The following is a 21361-nucleotide window of genomic DNA, read 5'->3' as shown; positions in this document are numbered from 1 at the left end:
TGAACAGAAAAATTAAAGTTGGGTTTTGTTTGATTGAAAAAACACAGAGAGAAAGTAGGGTTCTTGGCGAATAGCGCGCGACCTTAGTTGAATGCACCTATTGGCCAATATTTTCTTGTAAAAGTTTCAGAATATGGACGGGTAGGTTTGAATGGTTGCTGGAGATTGGCAGCTAGAGATCCTCACCAAATCACCAGTCACCCCAACCCCAATCTCAATAGCTCACCTCTGTTTCATCTCAGAATTTCATTTTAATAGCTTCAAGTCCTTCTTGCTCTTCTTGCCTTGCTCCCCAAAGCCATGGTATGTATATTTGATCATCACGCAAACTCCTTTGGGCTCTCAAATTGATTTCTATTTGTAACTTTTTTCCTTTCTTTTCTGTGTGTTTTTTTTTCCTTTGTGATGCAGTCTCTTACACCAGTGATGTTTAGGTCACTGATGAGGCTACTAACATCTCTAATTGGAGAGCCAGCTGCTTCAGTCTCAACCTTGCTTTACTACAGTGAGCTTCTGCCTCAGAATATCATCTTGGAAAGATTAGTTCGACATGAATTGCTCGATCGAGAAAACTATTTGTTCCATTTCCTCATCAACTTCTTGAGATGTTTTTGGTAGGTAGGAACCAACAACCATATAGACAACAATAGACTCAGTATTTCCCATAGCAGAGTCGACTTTATTTCTTATGCATTTTTGTAAACCATTATTTCTTGGTGGCTGACTGGTGAGAGTTTAAATTGTAAAATCTGTGATTTGTGATCATAATGAGATATATTTCACAGTTTTTTTTGGGTGTGTGTTGTTGGGATTTGATTTGGAGATAATTTGCCACATTCGACATCTTATGAACTAGTCAGTAACATAATTTTTCTTTTTATATATGACCGATAGTATGAATTAGTCTAAATTAATCTAATATACAAGGAGGGGATTCGAACTTACTTAATCCACATCTACATTAACTAACACAAAATTAACATTATACAATCCCAAATTTTTGTAGTAGCTTTGTGGCACTAGTAGCATAAACTAAACAAAATAACCAAAGTCCATGTTGAATTGCCAATGCTGTTAAAATGGAAATGGGGCTTTTTCGACCAAAAAAGAAAGAAGTAGGGCACCAAAAAGGTGGGGTGGGTCAAAGGTCAACCTGCCCTTTCAAAGAGGGTAAATCAACTGAATGCAAGAGAAGCTTTTTGTTTTGTTTTGTTTTTGTTTTGTTTTTTTTTAATAAGAAAAGCTTTTTGTTAGGCAAGTCACAAATCTATCTTCTAATGGGCTTGCCAAATTCCAATTCAGCCAGGTGTAAAAATGATGACTGGGCTAAAGTGGGCCAACCCAGGTTCAGGTTCATCTGTTGTATGCTTTTGGGCCTAAGGCCCAAGTTATGAAATGGCATTTTTGTAATTTGACCTCATCATTTAAGAAAGAATCATTCATCAGAAAGGAAAAATCTTAAAATGTGTTGCTAATCCTCAATTAAATTGGAAATGGTCTGCTCTTTAATTAGTGGTTTGCTAATTTGGGTTGCTGCTGCAGGAAAGTTAGATGAAGGGGTCGGTTGGTAGACTTAGATAGTTTTGACCCTTTTTATTTTTTCCATTTGTTAATGGAAGTAACATGTGGGTTGCTCTTAATTTATACCCAAAACTGACAACAACAACACAGAAAGTGTAAAAGAACATTTTATTTTCTTGATCCAATTGCAAATTGCATGCTTATCTGAATTTTCAAAAGGTTTATGCTACAGGCATCAAGATGTGGAAATGGAATGTATGACACTGCTCTTTTTTTTTTTTGACTTTGCAGATGGATTTGTTTGCAACAACCATTTCAATATTGGATACATCAAACAGATACCACATTCAAGCACTTTTTATTTTTTTCAGATATAATCTTTAAATGATAGTTTAAGAAACGACTATTATTATGATACGTGTATACTGAAAATTCGTTAACGTAATAAATCAGGAGGTACACCCTAAAGAATAAGATCCATTCTTCATTATTAGATTATGCAACCTATTACAGCAGCACAATAATGAAAATGATTCTTCAAGGGAGGAAAATGGAAGAGAGACGTCTAAAAATTGTAGGAATTTAGGATAAAAAAAGATCACTCACTACTAATAATGAACAATTTTCTTTTCTATTTACAGACAAAATTATGATCAATACGGTTGGTATGGCCGTTATCAACGGCTCTGGGCCCCTATCAATTTTTGTTTCTGTTAGACCAAAAATAATAATTTCATTGTTGTCCCATGAAAGCAATATAAAATAAAATAAATAAACAAATACACTAATAATTATTAAAAATAATAACATGACCGAAACCTAAGCACTTAGAGGGTCACCACCCTCTCTGGGTCCAGCTCAGCAGATTTTATCAACTCTTGTGACACTCGTCTTTACCCACCCTGACTTGATGACTTCTCACCCCCCACCTCTCCACAACGAGACCTCAAAAGTATTCAAATCCAACGGCCACGATCTCCCCACCAGACTCTTAGCGACCGACTCATCCGCCGCACTCACCAAAACATCGCTATCTCCCCAAAATACCCTCCCTAACGTTAAAATGACCGGTTGTTACCCGCGTCAACGTCGTTACGTAAAGGTAAAAGAGCAGGGACCTTATGGTCAGAAAAGTTTTCTCTGTCCCATCAGTTTAGTGGCCAAACTGAGTTTGAAAAATGTCCGAGATCCACTGAAGGAAGCGGCTTCACAAAGAGAGAAAGAGACGTTCTTCTTCTTCATCTTCCTCCTCCTCCTTCTTGTTCTTATTATTCAAGCTCCAGCTTCGCTAATGCCCGCTCTCTCAGTCTGAGTGCTCAGTGTTCACTGAGTTGAAGAAAGAGATTGAAAAATGTTGGACGGGCTGCTCGGCCGTGGATTTGCCGCTAAATGGTTTTCCCTCAGATCCCTCTCTTTATACAATTTCATCTGCATCTCTATGTATCTACATAAATTGAAATAATAGTGTGCTTATGATATGTTTCATATTTTCTGCATGTCTTTTGTTTTGGTAGTAAATCGTTGATTAAATTGACGAAAACTCGGATCGATGTGATACGGAGGAAGAGGAACGCCACGCAGAAGTTTTTGAGGAAAGATATCGCTGATCTACTCGCCAATGGCCTTGATATTAATGCTTTTGGAAGGGTGAGATTGATTGCTCTGTCTTTACAATTTGTATTTTGGCTTTTGATTCATTGATGCTTTCTTGTTGAGTGATTTTAGTTGCAATTCCGTATTTTCTATAATCTGTTTGGTCGCCGAGAAAAAACAATATTCCTCTTCTTCTTTTTTTGCGACATTTGCTATTTGAGGGGATTATAATCTTTTGATTAAATCAAATGCACAAGGTTTATTTATTAATTGGATATGCAGGCTGATGGACTAGTTTTGTTTTTGTCTATCTTGTCCACCTAAATGAAGAGTGTTATATTTGTTAAATACAGGCTGATGGACTCACAGCAGAGGTGATACTTTCTTCGTGTTATGATTTCGTGGAGCGATGCTGTGATTTGGTGCTGAATCATCTTTCAGTCATGCAGAAACAAAGGTATACCTTGTTCTTTTCTTCTTGTGCTCATCTAGAGATTGTTTGCTGCCAATATCAAGCGTTTGATTTTCTAATCTATTTAGCATATGCAACTGTATGATGCTCTTTTTGATATCAGTCTCACCAGTTTACTTAATTTGCCAAATCCTACTGATGCAGCATTGTTTATCTTCTCTTGCTTTCATCTTTGGATTTGGAAGTCTTATACAATATAACCTTTTTCTATACATGTTATGTTCAACTTTGTGAATTATCATATTATATGATATGCACATGTGTACAATTTATGGCTGATGGTGTTAGAAGCCGCAAAAATGGGTGTAGATTTGGTTGGCATCCTTCTAGCTGGGGAATATCTGTTGGGAAGATTTTGATTTGAGTAAAAATCTGTTACAACATTATCCATGTGTGGACTACTGTAATTTGATTGCAAACCCTCACCGAATTCAACTTGTATAGGGTTCTGCCTTTGACCACATCACGAATGATTGAAGTTGTTAGCTGATTCAATGTCCTTTCTCCATTATGTCTGTTAATCTAACGTAGTTCCTCTAATATTATACATTACAAAGTTATCCAAACAAATGGTTTGGATTCCTGCTAAAAGGAATGATATTACCTTTCTTGAACCTTCCTTAAATTGCATTAGTTTAAGAACAATAAAATCAAACTCAATACAATGTTTCCTTGCTGCATTATTTTCATTGTAGCGAATGCCCTGAGGAATGTCGGGAACCTGTATCATCACTGATGTCTGCTGCAGCAAGGTTTTCTGATTTACCAGAATTGCGTGACCTTAGGCAACTATTTCAAGAGAGATACGAGAATTCTCTGGAGTATTTTGTGAATCAAAAGGTAACTGTTTATTGACCTGCTCATAATAGAACTGTGTGAATCCGTAACTGCTTTAAAACTAACCAACTGAATTTTTATTCATAGTTTGTTGAGAACTTAGCTTCAAAGCCTCCTACATTGGAGAAGAAGGTTCAGTTAATGAAAGACATAGCATTGGAATTCTCAATAAAGTGGGACTCCAAGGCCTTTGAACAGAGGATGTCTAAACCTCCTGCATTTATACAGGTATGTCCACCTACTGTGTTAACACCTGTAATAGATAGAATAAAAAATCCTTAGTCAAAAGCATTGCTTTCTCAAAATTTGAAGTCACTTGAAAATTGGGATCTTGCAGGAAAAGCCAAAAACTTACGGATCTTCCCATGTTCCTGATAATAAAGGCAAATTGTCTAATGGGGCATCTGCAGTACCAAAAGGAGATAAGCATAATACTTTGCCTACAGAAAGGAGGCTTGATGCCCACAAATTACACAATGACAAGGACGGTACTGTGTTGAAGATGGATGAGCACAATCATCAGACAAGGCATAGACTCGTTGGAAAAGAATACAAGTCTCTCAGTGGCAGGGAAGATACGGTTGTGGAAAAAAATGGGCATGGAATTTTGTTCCAGGAAAGGCAAGAAGTTGTTTCTCACAAATATGAAGCATGGAATGGAAAGGAGGATGCTCCCCCAAAGTCAGTTGGATTGGGCAGTTCATCTCAGGCAAAAGGACAGGAAAGGCATCATGGTAGGGAGAACAATGTTCCTAAAAGAGACTGCCATGAAGCTTTACCTCGTGTAAAGCCAAATGTTGCTGGATCGCATGTGAAAAGCAATGGTAAAGGCTCATTTGCTGATGACAATTATGGCGGCCAACACAATGATGCAAGATTAGCAAGTAAAGAAGAAGAAAAACCTAAAGTGAAGAATTATGGCATCCCTCCTCCATATATGAAACCTAATGTCAAAGCGAAAGGTAGAAAACACGAAACCACTTTAGGTTCTTCACATCGTAGTTCTGGCAATGATGGCATCACTAAGGATCCTGTAGCGTATAACATAGCGTTTGTTGATAGTATACTGGGAGGAGCACAACCAGGATCTGATGATGAGGGTGAGAGGCGTGCTCCTGCAAAGGTTAATAATCATGATCTTGAGAAGGATCACGGTCATCGGGATGATGCATCTAGCAACCACATACCAAAACCAAGATCAGCTAGGAGGAGACACTCAAGATCACGTTCCTCTCACAATGATGCCGGAAACAACGAAGATGCAGAAGTAGCAATGAAAAAATCCAGAAGCAGGAGAAGGGATGAGACAAGACGAGGCCTGCAACTGTTGTTTGATGATGAGCACGGTAAGAAAGATGAAGAAGAGAGGAGAATCGATGAACTGCTGATTCATTACAGTAAAAAGCCATCCAACTTTGAACCAGAAATGTCAAGAAGAAAGTCAAAAAGTCGTCATCCACATCATGGAGGCGCTGGTGTTGGTGAATCCCCAAGGCACGAAAGCAGAGATGAGTCAGAAATGGCAACCCCAGCAAGATCGGTTTCCCTTCCTAATAAACATAGTGGTCCATCAGAGGCAGCCAAAGTATATGCTCGGGCGGTTTCCTTTCAACCAGATAGGTCCAACCCAGCTCGGCATGTGCATCCCAAGTTGCCAGACTATGAGGATTTGGCTGCCCAATTTGCAGCACTAAGAGGAAGGTAGCGGGTAAAGCAATCAGAATTCAAAATCAGCTAGATGGTGGTAACCATTGTTATCTTGTTGCTTGTGTTTCACTGAGTGGCTATTGTGTTGTCTTGAAGAAAGTTAACACGACTAATATCGATTGCTATAGTTGAGTGGCACTGTCGCACCCCAGGATTGGTCTTTTACCTCACTCTCTTTACTGAATCTGCTGAATCATCATTGTAAATCATCGGCTGAATCATCATCATTGTAAATCATCGGCTGAATCATCATTGTAAAAGTTGTAACAGTGTCTGCTGCTTCAATTGATAGAGATACTAGAATCTGACAGGGACTTGAAAATTGAGATTGAGAATGCTTTGTTGTTGTATGATGTATAACAGCTCCATTGTCATAAATCAATTTTTCTTTCTTTTAGTGATTATAGAATGGTAATTTCCTCTGCACTCCAGGACAAAGAGGTAAATTTGTAATTATACTTGGTGTTTGCCGATTGTCATGGGATTCGAAGGTAACTGTCAAATAGGTTCATATATTGTAATAATGGTGTTAAACTTAGTACCACCGCCCAAATTACTGTTATGACCTTCACTGTCAGAAGGAAAAGCCTTGACATTCCCCATGCCTTTTGCCCTTTCTAGATTCGCATCCCATGCCCTTTCCTTGTCAAAGGTAACGTACTGTTTCCCGCCAAAAAAAGCTTCTCACCCTCCAATATAACACAGGACCCTTTTACTGCCTCACGCTCCAGTCTAACAGAAACAGAGAGAACAGAGAGAACAGAGAGAGATGAAGGGCACATCCAAGGTGATAATGGGGGCCACACTGGTAATGGTGGTGAGCCTTGCCATAGTGTTGGGCTTAATCTTGGTGCTGCTAGCTGAGCTCTACTGTTCCCTCCTACTTCGCCGGCGTCAGCTCAAAACCGACACCTCCAGCCCAAACCTCACCGCTGATGCTGCCGACTCTGCAGCCACCACAACCTCTTCTCACCAGCCCTCATCACAGCCTCAAGATCACTCAGCTGGCCCTCCTCTCAGCAGCTTTCTAGGGGTTCTTCGTGCTCCAAGAAGCTTCCTTTTCCCATCAGTTCCTTGCAAACAAGACAACGCAGAAACAAAGAAGCACCATACTCACCTTCTTCACCGGGTTTTTGACATCCCGGTCCCAAACCAAGAAATATTACCAAACACAACCCCCTGTCATATTGGGGTCATAATATCAAGCCCATCCCCATCAATTTCTTTTGTGACTTCACCGCAGCCAACCCAAGAAGACAAAATTCAAGCTGGTAATAGCAGTCCTGGTGCTCAGTGTAATGAGAAAGCTGCTGCTGGTGGTGGTGGTGCAGAGCATTTTGTGTACATTTCTAACCCCATTTATGACAATGATGAAGCAAGCACCAGGCACAGTGGAGGAGAAAACAACACTCCCTTTGAAACTCCAGAGACTTCACCTTCAAGACTAGAAATGGGAGGGGGTTCTTCTTCTTCTTGCTCTGGAGAGGATGAGGTTGCCCAACCAACCCCTTCTGGTCCCTCAAGCCCAACAACCACACCTCCTCTAACTCCAATGAAGAAGCTCCCTGCAGAGGCTTGCTCTGTTCCTCTCAGAGATGCCAGGTCATTAGGCACTTCAGGTAGTGATTCCAATACTAACAATGGCCTCTCTTCCTCTTCATCAGGTTCTCCTTGTACTTCTCCTTCATGGTGATTAATGGTTAATTCTCCATGCCATAATCAGGAGAAACAGTTTAGTTAGAGCTTTAGTTTTTAATCTTCTTTTTAAATTGTATTTAAGAGGTGGGTGGGTTTTATTTTTTTCTGTTTGGTGATTTGTAATGGGAATGGTAAAAATGAGCTGGAAAGAGGCAGAGTTGTGTACCCAGATCAGCTTTTTTCACTGCATGCGTGGCCATGGCTCGTCCACCCAAGCCAGCCCATGCCACATGAATTTCCAACTCTTTCTTTCTTTCTCTCTGAACCTGCAGAGCAGAGAGACAGAATTGCTTTTCTCGTTTTCACTTGGGTTTTTAGTAGTTTTTGGGAAAGCAGTTTTATCGCATTTTCTATCTTAACATATTCACCTTTACAAGAAACTTATAGTTTCAAGTGTTTAAGAGCAATTAGCTTCGCATCCGAGGTTTTAAGATTGATTCCCTATTTCCGGTTCTAAGTTCGATTCTTCGTTTCCCAACGTCGCTTGCACAAGAATTTTTTTTAAAAAAAAAACATATTCACCTTTGGTTTTGGTTTTGTTTTTGTTTTGGGATGGTGAGAATGGCACGTGAACTGTCAAGGGTGGACTTACAAAAAATGAAGAAAGAAACAAAAACCAAGAGGGAAAAAACATCGAAAATAAATCTCTCTGTTTTTAAGGGACCTCGAGTTCAGATAACTATGCATTGAAGCTTAAAATACACAAAAACTGTCCCTTGTTGAGGTCTTTGTCCATTTTGATAAGGACGAGACCTTCTTTCTCTATGGTTTCCATGAGGGAGGAGAGGAGAGCTCTATTAGGCAAGAAGCTTCATTTTCTTCACACTGCACCGCATTTAATACAATATTGAATTTCGGCTTTGGCTTTAGCTTTGGCTTTGGCTTTCAATACCCCAAACTCTGCCAATATGCCCTCAAACAGCTGACTTTCAAGGCTACCATGGAGGATTTAGGACCACCATTGACAATATATTTATGGTGTCTATTTCTGCATATAACACACACTCACACACACACATATATATATATACACACGCATTTCAGAAATCAAGAGTAGATTGCTTTATTGGCCATGCCACGTTGCATTTTGCTTCTCCATATTATGTTCCACAATCACTCTTGAACATCAAATGAACATAATGAAATAATTCTTATAATGTACATAACTAAAGAAAATTAATATTTGTAAAGCGCGATTCGCAGAGCTCGCAGATGAACCATGTCCTTGATCATGAGCCACGATTAGTTAGTTTCTCCATCTTCTTGAACCATGATGTCCTTGAACACAGATGAACCTGTAATCATACAAGTATATGTTTGTTGCTTCTGGGAAAAGCAAAAAAAAAAAAAAATCATATTAAAGAATCTATTGAAGACTTGATTTGAAATGATAAATTTGATGCGCAGAAGAAAGTTGCATACCTGCATCATCAAGAGCAACAAAACATTCTCCTGCTGTTTTGCTGTGATCTGCTATGCAATTTTATCCCAGTTGGACGAGAAGGGCTAGCTTTAGCCAACTTTTTTGCTGCAAAAAGATTTGCTTTCGTAAGCATGGTAAAGAAGATCTGGGACTTAAACAATTTGCATGACATATGAAATAGGGTGTACCTATTTCATAAAAGAGCTCATTGACATTCTGTGCAGTTTTGGCAGATGTTTCAAGAAAAACCAAGCCATTTTCCTTGGCATATTGCTCACCTTCCTGCAGTATCAAACAGAAAAAAGTAGTCATTTGCAAAACAATCTAAGAATCAATAAAAATATAGTTTCAGATTCTGTTATAAATCTAACAGGTGTGCCTTTCATGGTACTTGTATGAATATGAAAAATGACCAAAAAGAAACATGGGATGGTGAAGAGTGAATACCTCAAACCCCACTTTTCTCTTCTCTTCCAAGTCAGCCTTGTTACCGGCCAAGAACATTATTAGAGTTGGATTTGCTGAGATCAAATAAGGATTTGAACAAAATTTACTTTAGCTTGAAACAATATTGAAATTCACATGAACCAGAAAACACTGATCAGACTCCAAAACTATTCAAAAAGTACAAAAACTGTCATGCACCTTGTCTTTGCAATTCTTGAACCCACTTTTTTGCTCTCACAAATGATTCCTGCAGCCAAAACACCACATATTGAACCAGGCATATTCTAAGAGAAATCTTTCTGTTGCACAGCAGACATATTATGAAGTATCTCTGCTTCAGGAAGAATGAAAAGCGAAAAACTTCATGCAGACAGCAGATAAAACTTAGAATGGCAGCATTACAAGGCACGTGTACGAACACGAATATGTGAAAAGCTAGCAACAAATGTGACAAACATTTAAGTTCATTGCCGATCTTTCAAGGCATTCTGTGAACATGAACATGTGAAAAACTAGCAACAAATGCAAGGATCGTTGGATATTTTAGTTTAGTTACCATACCATGCTTGTGATATCATACACCACAACAGCTGCAGCGGCACCACGGTAGTACATAGGAGCCAGGCTATGGTACCGTTCCTGACCCGCAGTGTCCCATATATCAAATTTGATGGTAGCTTCATTTAGTGACAGAACCTGAGTGAAGAAAGCTGCTCCAATTGTTGATTCCTGCAGCTTACACATGTTAGAGACCAAGAACTAATAATGCTACAATTTCTACAGAGAAAGATTCTATATATATATATTCAAAGTGAACCTGGTACTCCAAAAATTTTCCTGTCACAAATCTCAGTACCAAGCTTGTCTTCCCAGTTCCCATGTCCCCAAGAAGTACCTGGGAAAAAGCAATGACAAAGCCAATTAATTGACCACGATGGACTCCTCTTGCTAGTTTTCAATGCTAAAATATTTTGATGGAAAAAATGTAACAATCCAAACAATCTAAGAACCAAGACTTTTTCAGAAGGTAATTACTTATATGGGGGATATACAAATCCTGAATTCAGATAGATAAATTGAAAAAAAACATATAATCATAGCATCATAGATGCTGCTCATCAAGTGAACTACAATCAGCTAAGCATTCAAATAGAAACAAGAAGTTTAAGACATCAACTTCTACTCCTCAAATCTAGGCTAGGCATATTTCAAGTGATCTGTGATCCTCCAAGAAAAAAACTCAATTTATTTCCCTGAATTACAAACCAAACACATATATATATATATATATAACATATGACATATACATAAAAAGAAACTAGTAATTAAGAGTATCCTATTTCATGCACACAAGTAAAGTGAATGAAAGAAAATATAAAGGAAGACATACCCACCAGCTTGGCTTGTATGTTCTTATTGCCTGTTCTCGCCATGGATCGTATCGCTTAATCACTGCAGCTTTCTCAAGTTTCAGGGGAAGCCAGGAAGAGATAAGAGTTATGAGTTTGAAAGTGAAAACAAAGCAAAGGCACCAATGAGATGAGGAAGCCGGGAGAGAAAACAAAACAAAAGACCATTTACACAAAGCTTTCCTGTTGGTTTTTCTGTTTCCAGGGAATGGTGAAGCACTTGATTGGCATTTGACCACCAGGAAAAACGCATGGAAGAAGGAAGATTTGTATTGGCAATAGCATTTCAAACTGACTGGTAGTTTTGTTGGTTGACTGGTAGTTGTTTGCTAGCTGCCTTTTTTTGTCTACTTTCTTCTTTTCCATTTACATGTGCTTTGTTTAAAGGTTGCTTTCAGTACACAGGGGATCAAGTCACTGTTTCCACCAACACATGAAATTCATGAATCATCAACAACATTATCCCACTTTTCTTAACCCGTACGACATGCCGTTTGTGGGAGTATATATTTTCGTCTCTAATCAGGACAAGCCACGTGGAAAAGAAGATTATCTCTTAAATTAATTAACTAAACCAGTTTATTTGGCTAATTAATTAATTGGGATAAATATCTTAATTAATATTTAAAGAGATAGTATCATTAATTCAGATATTATCCTAATAAAGAGAAGATAATATCATTTAATTCAGATTTATCTTCTTAAAAACAGATAATATCATTAATTCAGATATTATCAAGTCCGACTCAATCCCTACGAACTTGAGTAGAGAATAAACTCATCATATTCTCTACGAAACCCTAGCCCCGAGGCTCCTACCTCATTCATCATTCAAGGTACTTCACATCTAAACCTACTCCACCACACACGGCTCCGGCCGCCCGGTTCACATCATACATACAACTACGTACCCTTTACTTAGAAGATCGAAGGTTGAATGATCTCGAAGAGAATATTCTCCCGCGAGATTATTTGCACCGTTCATATATTGTTCATTTGCATTTAGGCTATGATTTTTGGACCTTATCAAACCAAAAATTTGAGTTACAGTATGCTCTACGAGTACCAAAACATGTAATTTGCCCTTTCACTTTTTTTTTTTTTTTCCTCATAGAAGAAATTAAATATACAGAATCTGAAGGAGCCAGCCGACTTGCTTTGTTGAATTCATCTACTATCTTTAAAAAACTGAAATATTGGTCACCGTCATTTAACGAAAACGAAACTTGTGGAATTGGGTTTCTTGAGGAGGAAGGTGTTAGGTACCACCTCAATCTTACAATATTACAAGGTTTGATTTTTTGGATCATTTTTATTTATACATATTGAAGATATGTTTAGGGTTTGGTCTTTAGGGCCGTCAATTGATTCTATTGTAAGTGTTAATGCAAGTTTAATGAAATTCGTCCCTTTGATAAAATAAAAAAAAGAGATTGAAGAGATGTTTGTATACAATACAACTAGAAGGATATGCTTTAGAAAAAATAAATAAAAAATAAAAAACTACAAGGATATATATCCAAGTTGTTATTGTTTTATGAAATAAAAACTTTTTTTTTTTCTGATACCCTGAAAAATGGTTTTTTTTTTTTTTTTTTGGGGGGGGCTTTAAAGTCCATTACACTATTTATCTTTATCTTTATCGTTTTTTAATGGGATAAAGACTATCCTACTGTAACTGGCAACATTTGGCAAATTGAGTACAATGATTGGTATCTTGGTCCCATTTTCATTGTCTTTAATCATTAATCAAATTCAATGATGACGCAGGATAACAGCTTCCAGCACTTTCTTGACATTTTCACTTGAGCAAGCATTGAGATGTTTTCCCCTTTTTTTTTTTTTTTCTTCCTGAACGAAGAATAGTCATGGCTAAAATAAAATGAATTCTACACATTCATAAGACTGGTTCAGTTTTGCAGGAAAAAAAAAAAAAAAAAAAAAAGAAGAAGAAAAAAAACCAGATAAGTTAGGAACCACCCTAGGAAGTTAAAACAAGAAAATATGAAGTCGTGATCAACCCAGATACCCACATATCATCAATAGGAGCTCATGGCTAAGATATATACAAAATGATCAGAAGGCAACAAAAAGCTCTTACACTTGGCTACATTGGGAGGCCAAACCTTTTGACTTGGGGAGAGAGCAGATGGACCATCTGCTGTACACGAAAAAAAATTATATTTAAAACCAAAAGAGCAAAACCAGAAGCAGAATCTATACGTGTACAATGAGCCACATAGAAAAAGATAATCATGATCCCTCCTCAGCTCTCACATGGAAACCTCATCTTCAAAGGCTTTTTAATTTGTATATATATATATATATATATTTTTACAAAGTTTATGCTATTTGCGTACAACCATTATTACCATAATCCTTCCAAGTGGGGTAGATTATGGAATCTTTAGTTATTCTATTATCTTCTTTAACACTGGATTTGTTTAAAAATCGATCAGATAATGACCCCCTCCTCTGTTTTAGATGTGATTACTCTTTCAACCTTAGACCATTCTAGTCTACAGAGTTTGTAGGGTTACATAACTCGTGTAAAGCATCGGTTGGCTCTTAACAACAAACAAATTTATCCATTTTGATTTTCGGTGTTAAACAATATCTTTAACATACAAAAAGTGAGTTTTCTAATTTGAATTATGGCGTCCGACACCAGTTGTTAAGTGTCATATTGTCAAATAAGTTGGTAAATAAATTGGTGTTCGTAACATTAGAGATAGTGAAGTCGGTTGCGCTAGGGACAAAGAGGGAGGAATCAAAGGGCACAACTTGATTGGCTTACTTGTTCTGGCCTCACACCTCTTCGAGGATAAAATCTATTTTTCTTCTTCTTTTCTATAAATATTCTCAAACCCAATTGCCAATAAATTGCCAACAAAGAGTTTCTTTCTTTCATATTAGTTTACACACATATTCTTCACCAACAAGGCATGGCCTCCCATGGCAGTGGCATGACAGTCTCAACTTCTCCAAAAAGTGGTGGCAACGCAGAAGCTGCAGCAATTTCACCAAAAGGAGGCCAATGCTTGTGCTCACCAACAACTCATCAAGGATCGTTCCGGTGCCGGTTTCACCGGTCCCAATCATCGGCTTGGATGAAGCGATCAAAGTCCATGCCCACCAATAATAACTCTGTGGCTTCTTTCTCTCCAAAGTCAGTACTTGAGTCTACTTAGTTAGCAACATCAAAGTCCCCAAACAAAACTATATGGTATAAACAAATAGGTATAAAGCAATATTCTCTCTGTTTGCTGAATTCAGGTGTGTTACATATATAAATTCTATATGAATTATGTATTACAGTTTTAATGTATGTGCAGTTGCTGAATGTTTTACACTGACATAAAACATTGACAGTGTCTCTCCTCTTGTTTCTGCTCAATGGAAGCATCTTTCTACCCTCTCAAAAACAAATATTTATGCGGAAAAACAAATATTTATGCGGAAAGGCAAATGAGTTTGCATCAAAATCTTATAAAGTCAATTGATAAAAAAAAATTACCTGAAATTTTATTTGCACAGAGTACTTGCCGACTCGTTGTAGATAATAATTATGTATGGATAATATTGGTTTTCCCCTCCTTTTCTTTTCTTATTTCTTCTTGTCCATATGGATGAAGGAATTCAAAATTGTAGAGAATTATCAAATGACGGAATTTAGATATCCATTCTTTAAATTTCTGTCAATTAATAATTTCAGTGTTCTAGTTATGTGTGTCAAATTTTGCAAATGACAGAAATTATAGTGAAAACGAATTCCTGCTTGAAATAATAGAATTTGCGAAATGACCACTCTTTTGCCAGAAATTAAAATCGGGAATCTTGATCTCCAAATTCTACGATTTTTTTCGCGTGCCAATTAATAAGTTCCGTGTTTAAATTGCCAAACAATGAAAATATCAATTTCTCTTCTCTTCAATTCCCGACTTTTAACTAAATCCTAACTTATTTTCCTCCATCCAAACCGAGGGTAATGGAATATCTGAGATGAGTTTTGTAAGGCCTGTGATTTTACTCGTTTTTATATCAAGTGAATATGCAGCAATAGAAACCCTGATTTTCATAACCAATAATTAGATGGCTCCAATAACGAAAGTAGAACAATTATCTTATCCTATGGTCGAATCTGGAATCGAAGGTTACGTGCCGAAGCCGATACAGATATTTGCTATGTGTCACATTCTTTCCATGTCAAACATTCTTGGATTTACATTGAATTCTTTGAAACGTGTGTACCAGTCCATGAAAAATACATCCATTTATTGGAATTTATATACCACACACCAAATATTCCACCCAAATTTAAATCTATTTATTTTATTCTACGTATAGTAATTGAAAGTTCTATTGAAAAGGTCGAGTTTAAAAAGTCATTCTTATTCATCAAAACAATCCAAAACGATATATTCACAAGCAGAACAAATTTGTTCCACATAAACATGTGGTGAGCAAAAATGAGAGCTCAAAGAAGAGAGAGCACACATTCCACAATTTTGAGCCAATGCAAAATGACTGTTCCAGCCCATCAAAGTTATGGGTGGTTTGGCAAGTAGCGCACAAATTTGTTCTTCGGAGTTCAGATAGAGGTCGTGGTTCAACTATTGGATTAATAAATACCATTCAACTAAACAGAAGAATGTTTATCTTCAAAAAATACAGAAATGCTTTACATATTTAGTGTTCAGATTCACAGCATCACCCAATTTCCATATCTAATGTTCAGATTCATGACACGCAAACTTCTACGTAGGTTAGCGTATGTAGTGGATATGTCCAATCACTTACTTCAAGGGCATGGCTCAATTCTCGTCTTCAGCTTCTTGTTAGAGCAACCAGGAGCGGTACTCAGACTCCTGGCCCAATTGGTCTGGTGGAGTCACCCTTTTTCGTACGAGCATTTCTATAGTGGGGTACTTCCTCTTACGGCCGCCCCTTGGCCTTGACCGGAATTGCTCATCAGCCTCTTCAAAATCCCCCTGCAATTCAAAGCAATAATGTCCCACATATGAACTCATAATGTGGCATTGCCTGGAAAGATGCTTATCCCAAAATCCAACATATGAGGGTATTGAATTATGTGTAAGAAAAATACTCACATATGCATAGACATGACGTCCAGTCTTCTCATGCTTATCTCTCACATGCTTGTATGCAAATCTCATGCCACAACCCGAAAAGCTACAGACAAAAGGTTTATGTTCAAGGTGTACTGCCTTGACATGTTGATGGAGATTTGATTTCTGCAAATGTATAAGCAAAATCAGAAATGGAAACAATAAAAAAACTAACAATGGCAACACAAAGAATGCAAAACTATTTTTTTTCTTTCCAAAATAATGAAATCTGTTTGTTCTTTATGTGCGTACATAAACCCATTAAAAGTCAAGTCAGTAACTCACAGTTGAAAATGTGTGAAGACAACCCTTATAACTGCATTTAATTCTCTCCACTGAGGCACGTCCCCCTTCATGAGTGCAGAGATGCCGTTCGATGTTCCTTTTCAGCTTCTTGGTCCCACATATCTCACATGTGATATGTTGGTGGCAGGACTGAATATGGGCCTTAAGGCATTTCTCATTAGAAAAATATTTCATACAGCCAGGTTCAGAGCAGAATGCCTCCACTGAATCCAGCTTAACTACACACATAAAAGGATATATTTAGAGTTTGCATTAAGCATACGCCAAAAACTTCAACAAAAGCACATCCCCTCTTTTTCAGAAAAAATTGTATCTTATGCCATTATTCACCACTGACGCACACACACAAGGCAGAATACAAAAAGAAGATCAAATTCAGAAATGAAAGCTACCATGAGAATTCTCATGCTTCTGCAGCTTTGAAGCAAATTTGAACACCTTTCCACAATCCTGGCATACATGCTGCTTCTGACCTCCAACATTAGCCGAAGGATCATCCTCATTGTGGAGTTCTCTCACATGCCTCCTCATGTTACCTTGGGAAACAAACCCACGATTACAGTTCTCAATCGGACACTTAAAGAGTTTCCCTTGGTGCTGAAGAAGATGACGATTTAAGTGGTCCTTTCTTCTGAAGCTGGAACGACAATCATCCACCGAACAAATGTATGGCCTCTGTAAAGAATAAGCTAAACGAATTCAGGAACCAATAACCATAGTTTCAAAATACAAGTGAACAAGCATTCAATTCTAACTGAACAGTACGTGATTGAGGCTTGCTTGATGGAGCTTCTCAGGAGGTCTCCCGCCCGGTACTGGTCCATTCAAGTCAAACCCTTGCGCATTTTGGAGTTCTTTGTGTGGGATCCAATGCTCCACGTTGTCCAACAGATACTTCTTTAAAATGCCGATTCCTGCAAAACTTATAACTTCAATTGATGCAAATACTACAGAAACCTCATCCAAAATGTAAAAAATAAGCTAAAAGGAATTCACGAACGAATAACCATATAATTTCAAAGTGCACATGATCTAGCATTCAAACCTCAAACCAAGCAGTTCGTGATTGAGGTTCACTTGATGGAGCTTCACAGGAGGTCTCCCACCTGATACTAGTCCAGTCAAGTCAGAAACCTCTCGCATTTTGGAGTTCTTTGTGTGGGATCCAATGCTTCACGCTATCCAAAGGATAGTTCTTATAAATGTTGAATCCTGCAAAATTTATATCTTTAATTGATGCGAAAATTACAGGACCTTCATCCGAAAAATAAGGAAAGCTATGGACACAATCAGCTGTTATGAAGCTATCAAACTAATCAGTAGCAATATCATCAGACGAGTACTATACAAGCTGCCGCTGGTTTCCTTAACACAACTTCAGACACCAATACTATGGAAACATGTGAAGGTTTATTAACAATTTGAAGTTAATAGAAAATAATACCTCAAGGGAATGGCTTTGCATGTGTTGCTTGAGATATGCAGGTTTTTTAAAAGTAGCACCACATTCTTGGCAAGTATTGGATTTTTCCCTCTCTCCTTCCCCATCAGCCTCTTTGGCCATTTCCATCTCTTCCTGTAGCAAAAGTAACCAAATCATAAGTAAAAATTTAAGATAATCAATCTGAAGACAACCCCGCTTCAGATTTTGTTTAAAATACAAAAACCAAATGAACCCACAACAGTAAATCCCTCAAATTCGAAAACCCACTTTATAAAAATTCATAATTGGACAATAAAAAACCAGAATTAAAAAGAATGGACTGAAACCTTGTGGTGAGTGAGCATGTGAGAAGCAATCAGGGTCTTTTTGGACCTGCAGATGCCACAGTACTCACAATAATATCGCCTTATATCCCTGAAAATAGGCCCTTCCTCCTCTGCTTCCCCTATACCCATTGATTTCTCGCGCTCTCTCTCAACTCTCACCCGCCAAAATTAGCAACACCGACGCTTGGTTTGCCTTCTGAGATGTCTGCTTCGCGGCTAGGGATTTCGTTTTCCTGAAGAAAAACTATTTACCACTCCTCGTTTTGCCACGTCCACTCCAAAATAAGAGTGGACCTACCGTGGACGACTCAGATCCTGCCACGTAATTTTGGGCCCACCAAATGACAAGTCAAACCGGTGCATATCATTCAACAACACAATATTTTACGTACGAAAATAAAACGAACCGTTTGGCCGCAGCGAATTAAGACTTAAAAACTCTGTGCAGTCTTGTGTCTTTATCGGTTCCAACAAACAATGGCCTCCAAGGGCGAGTCTGTATACTATGCTCCGATCCCATCCGACCCGACCCACACCCAATCCCAGCAAACCGTCGTCGTTTTAGCTCCTTACCGTCCCAATCCTAGCTACCGGAGACGACGTCGTCTCCGCCTCTGCCTCTCAATCACCGCCTCCCTCCTTCTCCTCTCCACCGCCATCTTCCTCCTCTTCCCCTCCGACCCCACCCTGCAACTCGTTCGGCTCAAACTCAACCACGTCCGAGTCAACTCGTCCCCCAGACCCACTCTCGACCTCTCCTTCTCTCTGACCATCAGAGTGCGAAACCGCGACTTGTTTTCTCTGAACTATGACTCGCTCCGCGTCACGGTAGGGTACCGTGCGAGAGAGCTAGGGTTTTTGAGCTCCGATGGAGGGCGTGTGAGGGCCAGAGGGTCGTCGTACGTGAACGCAACGCTCGTGCTGGACGGGTTTGAAGTCATCCACGACGCGTTTTACTTGCTTGAAGATTTGGCTAGGGGTGTAATACCCTTTGATACTGATACGGAGGTGGAAGGGACTTTGGGGCTCATTTTCTTCAAAATTCCTATCAAGGTAAACTTGCTCTTGCTTCAATGTACAAGCTTTTAGTTGGTATTGATTCTATCTGATGTTTGCTTGGAACAGTAAAAGTTAAAGATTGAATTTTGCATTGAATCCGTAAACTTGTCAATTTTTTGAACAAAGTTGCAAACCTTTTGTTGGTGAAATGGTCTTCGTATCTGTATGAAATTCAGTAGGCTGAGTTTATGTGTAAGAAGTGTTGCATCTAGCTAAGATTAGCTTCACACAATGTGGTTGTTTTCATTTTGTTGATTAATTTCTTCTTTGATGTTCTGGAGTTCATAGTGTTTATGAGTTTATGTCAGTTTAAGTTAATCAGTCATTTCAAAAGTGAGTGAATTTAAAGAACGGGTACCCTTCAATTTGTGATATATGCATTATAGATTGGTGCACAGCCTGTTTACACCCAAATTATTTCGTCTTGGATAAGAAAAGTAAAATCTTCTGTTCTTTGATACCCTGTAATATTCCTATCTGCTGGTGGATTTATCAGTCTGTAGAAAAATTACATGTGAAATGCTGCAATGTAATAAGGATGAGTGGCTGAAGAGGCCATCGATTATGGTGTGATCCACTTTCTATTTGACCCTTCTATCATATGCATGTTAGTTTCGATGTGAATTCTTTCATTGGCAATTTTTTCTAATTGTGATCACAAATGTTCATCAGGCAAAAGCATCATGTGAGGTGTATGTAAATACAAACAATCAGACAATTGTTCGTCAGGACTGCAGCCCTGAGGTGAGGATCCGATTTCTTCTTTCTTGTGGCTAGTTTGAAATTTCTGCAAAATCTCTATAGCAGTATACATTTCTACTTTGTATCCATTTCTAAGTCAATTGCATGCATTGGGAAGCTGTTTCCTCTGATACAGCGAGTCCCGACTGATTGATATAGTTTTCACATTTTTCTTGCTGTGTATTTATAATTACAGTCCTAATTGCTTGGTCAAGTTTAGGTTCTTTGGCTATACCCAATTAGTGTAGAGGCTTAGGCCTCGTGTGGTGCTCTAGATTGGATTGAATTGGATAAGTCCCTAAATCTAAGTTATATTGAAGGAGGAAATGAAGGTAGAGGTGAATGACTTTCCATGTTAGGGGGATTTGGAGGGATAGTTATAAGGTGGTGTTATCCTACCATTTTGTGGGGATTATATGGGATTAGATGGGATAAGTTTTCTTCTTCAACCTTCAACTTGATCAAAGAAATGTTCATTTCTTCCTTAAACATGCTTTAGCTATAGGGAGTATCCAATCCAATCCAATACGGATCACCAAACATGGCCTTAGTGTCATATATGGGAAGCTGGGTTTGCACCAGTTCCCCAAAAAGGTGACATTTCATTTGGTATTTTACATCAACTAAGTCGTCGTTATAAATCTTGCAGTGAAGCGGTTATGATCAAGGGACTGTAAGTGCAGTAGAATCTGTAATCTGGGTGCTAAATGTGAATGCCACAGTTCCAACAACTCCCTGTCCATGTGCATCATCAAGTTCTCACTGATCACAAGTTCACAACCACTATCAGCATGTAGAATGCGAGAGAGCAGTGTGCTTATATACCAAAAGAAAGTCATGGAGGAGGAGATTCATTTTACTTGTATTTAAATTACAGGGAATATGGAGAAAAGTTCCCTTGAGGAGATATCTTTTATATATATATATATATATATATATATATATAAACTTGTTTTATCAGTGTAAATTGGTTATCGGAATCGAATTTGGAATTGAAACATGTCAATTTGGGAATGTCGTTTTCATAAACACTAGAGGCCATCAAATGCAATAATGAAACATGTCAACATTGGAATATTAGAAATTGGTTTTGGACGGCAGGGACATATAAACATATATTCTTTTCGAACACGAAAGGTCTCTCAATTCGAGAGATTACTGATTGATTTGTGTGTTTATATTCTAATCGAATTCTTTGACTAAATGAAGACGGTAATGATGCTTCATCTCGATGCATAGTATGGTAAAT

General features: G+C 38.2%; 5 protein-coding genes and 1 long non-coding RNA gene across 7 annotated transcripts; 4 read left to right on the top strand and 2 right to left on the bottom strand.

The window, feature by feature from the left end:
* The first annotated feature begins 215 nt into the window (after positions 1–215).
* Positions 216–793, top strand: LOC117633644. The gene is made up of 2 exons (XR_004586688.1): positions 216–303; positions 412–793. It is a non-coding gene; the product is annotated as an uncharacterized LOC117633644 (long non-coding RNA).
* A 1888-nt stretch (positions 794–2681) lies between these two features.
* LOC117633621 lies at positions 2682–6527 on the top strand. Its single transcript, XM_034367282.1, has 6 exons — positions 2682–2913; positions 3036–3168; positions 3468–3571; positions 4282–4426; positions 4511–4651; positions 4761–6527. Exons 1-6 carry the CDS (start codon positions 2873–2875, stop codon positions 6126–6128), a joined length of 1932 nt encoding a protein of 643 aa, XP_034223173.1. The 5' UTR covers positions 2682–2872; the 3' UTR covers positions 6129–6527.
* Positions 6528–6700: 173 nt separating this feature from the next.
* Positions 6701–7993, top strand: LOC117633635 (mucin-17). Its single transcript, XM_034367298.1, has one exon. It carries the CDS (start codon positions 6900–6902, stop codon positions 7821–7823), a length of 924 nt encoding a protein of 307 aa, XP_034223189.1. The 5' UTR covers positions 6701–6899; the 3' UTR covers positions 7824–7993.
* Positions 7994–8866: 873 nt separating this feature from the next.
* On the bottom strand, positions 8867–11320 carry LOC117633639 (ras-related protein RHN1-like). 2 transcript variants are annotated; one of them, XM_034367303.1, is made up of 8 exons: positions 11093–11320; positions 10516–10593; positions 10260–10427; positions 9897–9945; positions 9699–9772; positions 9440–9533; positions 9251–9356; positions 8867–9154 (listed from the first exon to the last, which is right to left on the bottom strand). In XM_034367303.1, exons 1-7 carry the CDS (start codon positions 11129–11131, stop codon positions 9259–9261), a joined length of 600 nt encoding a protein of 199 aa, XP_034223194.1. In that variant the 5' UTR covers positions 11132–11320; the 3' UTR covers positions 8867–9154; positions 9251–9258. The 2 variants fall into 2 exon arrangements, with proteins under 2 accessions (XP_034223194.1, XP_034223195.1); XM_034367304.1 differs by having other exon boundaries at positions 8867–9123.
* A 4391-nt stretch (positions 11321–15711) lies between these two features.
* LOC117635523 (transcription factor IIIA-like) lies at positions 15712–18441 on the bottom strand. The gene is made up of 7 exons (XM_034369827.1): positions 18313–18441; positions 17987–18118; positions 17308–17523; positions 16935–17217; positions 16522–16760; positions 16219–16362; positions 15712–16098 (listed from the first exon to the last, which is right to left on the bottom strand). Exons 1-7 carry the CDS (start codon positions 18439–18441, stop codon positions 15946–15948), a joined length of 1296 nt encoding a protein of 431 aa, XP_034225718.1. The 3' UTR covers positions 15712–15945.
* Positions 18442–18729: 288 nt separating this feature from the next.
* On the top strand, positions 18730–21141 carry LOC117633638 (transmembrane protein 106B). Its single transcript, XM_034367301.1, has 3 exons — positions 18730–19365; positions 20044–20115; positions 20762–21141. Exons 1-3 carry the CDS (start codon positions 18790–18792, stop codon positions 20762–20764), a joined length of 651 nt encoding a protein of 216 aa, XP_034223192.1. The 5' UTR covers positions 18730–18789; the 3' UTR covers positions 20765–21141.
* The last annotated feature ends 220 nt before the right edge of the window (positions 21142–21361 follow it).

Source organism: Prunus dulcis, chromosome 7 (genome assembly GCF_902201215.1).
Source record: "Prunus dulcis chromosome 7, ALMONDv2, whole genome shotgun sequence".
Lineage (NCBI taxonomy): Eukaryota > Viridiplantae > Streptophyta > Magnoliopsida > Rosales > Rosaceae > Prunus > Prunus dulcis.
Note: the sequence above shows the minus strand (reverse complement) of the source record. Positions and strands in the feature narration are given on the sequence as shown.

What these genes read in the sequence shown, in the direction of transcription:
- LOC117633621 (XM_034367282.1), top strand. Translation starts at nt 2,873, where the DNA reads ATGTTGGACGGGCTGCTCGGCCGTGGATTTGCCGCTAAATG. An exon ending in ATATTAATGCTTTTGGAAGG is followed by an intron (nt 3,169 to 3,467) that starts GTGAGATTGATT and finishes TGTTAAATACAG; the next exon opens with GCTGATGGACTCACAGCAGA. An exon ending in AGTATTTTGTGAATCAAAAG is followed by an intron (nt 4,427 to 4,510) that starts GTAACTGTTTAT and finishes TTTTATTCATAG; the next exon opens with TTTGTTGAGAACTTAGCTTC.
- LOC117633639 (XM_034367303.1), bottom strand. Translation starts at nt 11,131, where the DNA reads ATGGCGAGAACAGGCAATAAGAACATACAAGCCAAGCTG. An exon ending in AGAACATACAAGCCAAGCTG is followed by an intron (nt 10,594 to 11,092) that starts GTGGGTATGTCT and finishes GCTTTTTCCCAG; the next exon opens with GTACTTCTTGGGGACATGGG. An exon ending in TCAAGAATTGCAAAGACAAG is followed by an intron (nt 9,773 to 9,896) that starts GTGCATGACAGT and finishes ATTTGATCTCAG; the next exon opens with CAAATCCAACTCTAATAATG.
- LOC117635523 (XM_034369827.1), bottom strand. Translation starts at nt 18,441, where the DNA reads ATGGGTATAGGGGAAGCAGAGGAGGAAGGGCCTATTTTCAGGGATATA. An exon ending in ACATGCTCACTCACCACAAG is followed by an intron (nt 18,119 to 18,312) that starts GTTTCAGTCCAT and finishes CTTTTGCTACAG; the next exon opens with GAAGAGATGGAAATGGCCAA. An exon ending in TGCAAAGCCATTCCCTTGAG is followed by an intron (nt 17,524 to 17,986) that starts GTATTATTTTCT and finishes AATTCCTTTTAG; the next exon opens with CTTATTTTTTACATTTTGGA.
- LOC117633638 (XM_034367301.1), top strand. Translation starts at nt 18,790, where the DNA reads ATGGCCTCCAAGGGCGAGTCTGTATACTATGCTCCGATCCCATCCGAC. An exon ending in TCTTCAAAATTCCTATCAAG is followed by an intron (nt 19,366 to 20,043) that starts GTAAACTTGCTC and finishes AATGTTCATCAG; the next exon opens with GCAAAAGCATCATGTGAGGT.
- LOC117633635 (XM_034367298.1), top strand. Translation starts at nt 6,900, where the DNA reads ATGAAGGGCACATCCAAGGTGATAATGGGGGCCACACTGGTAATGGTG.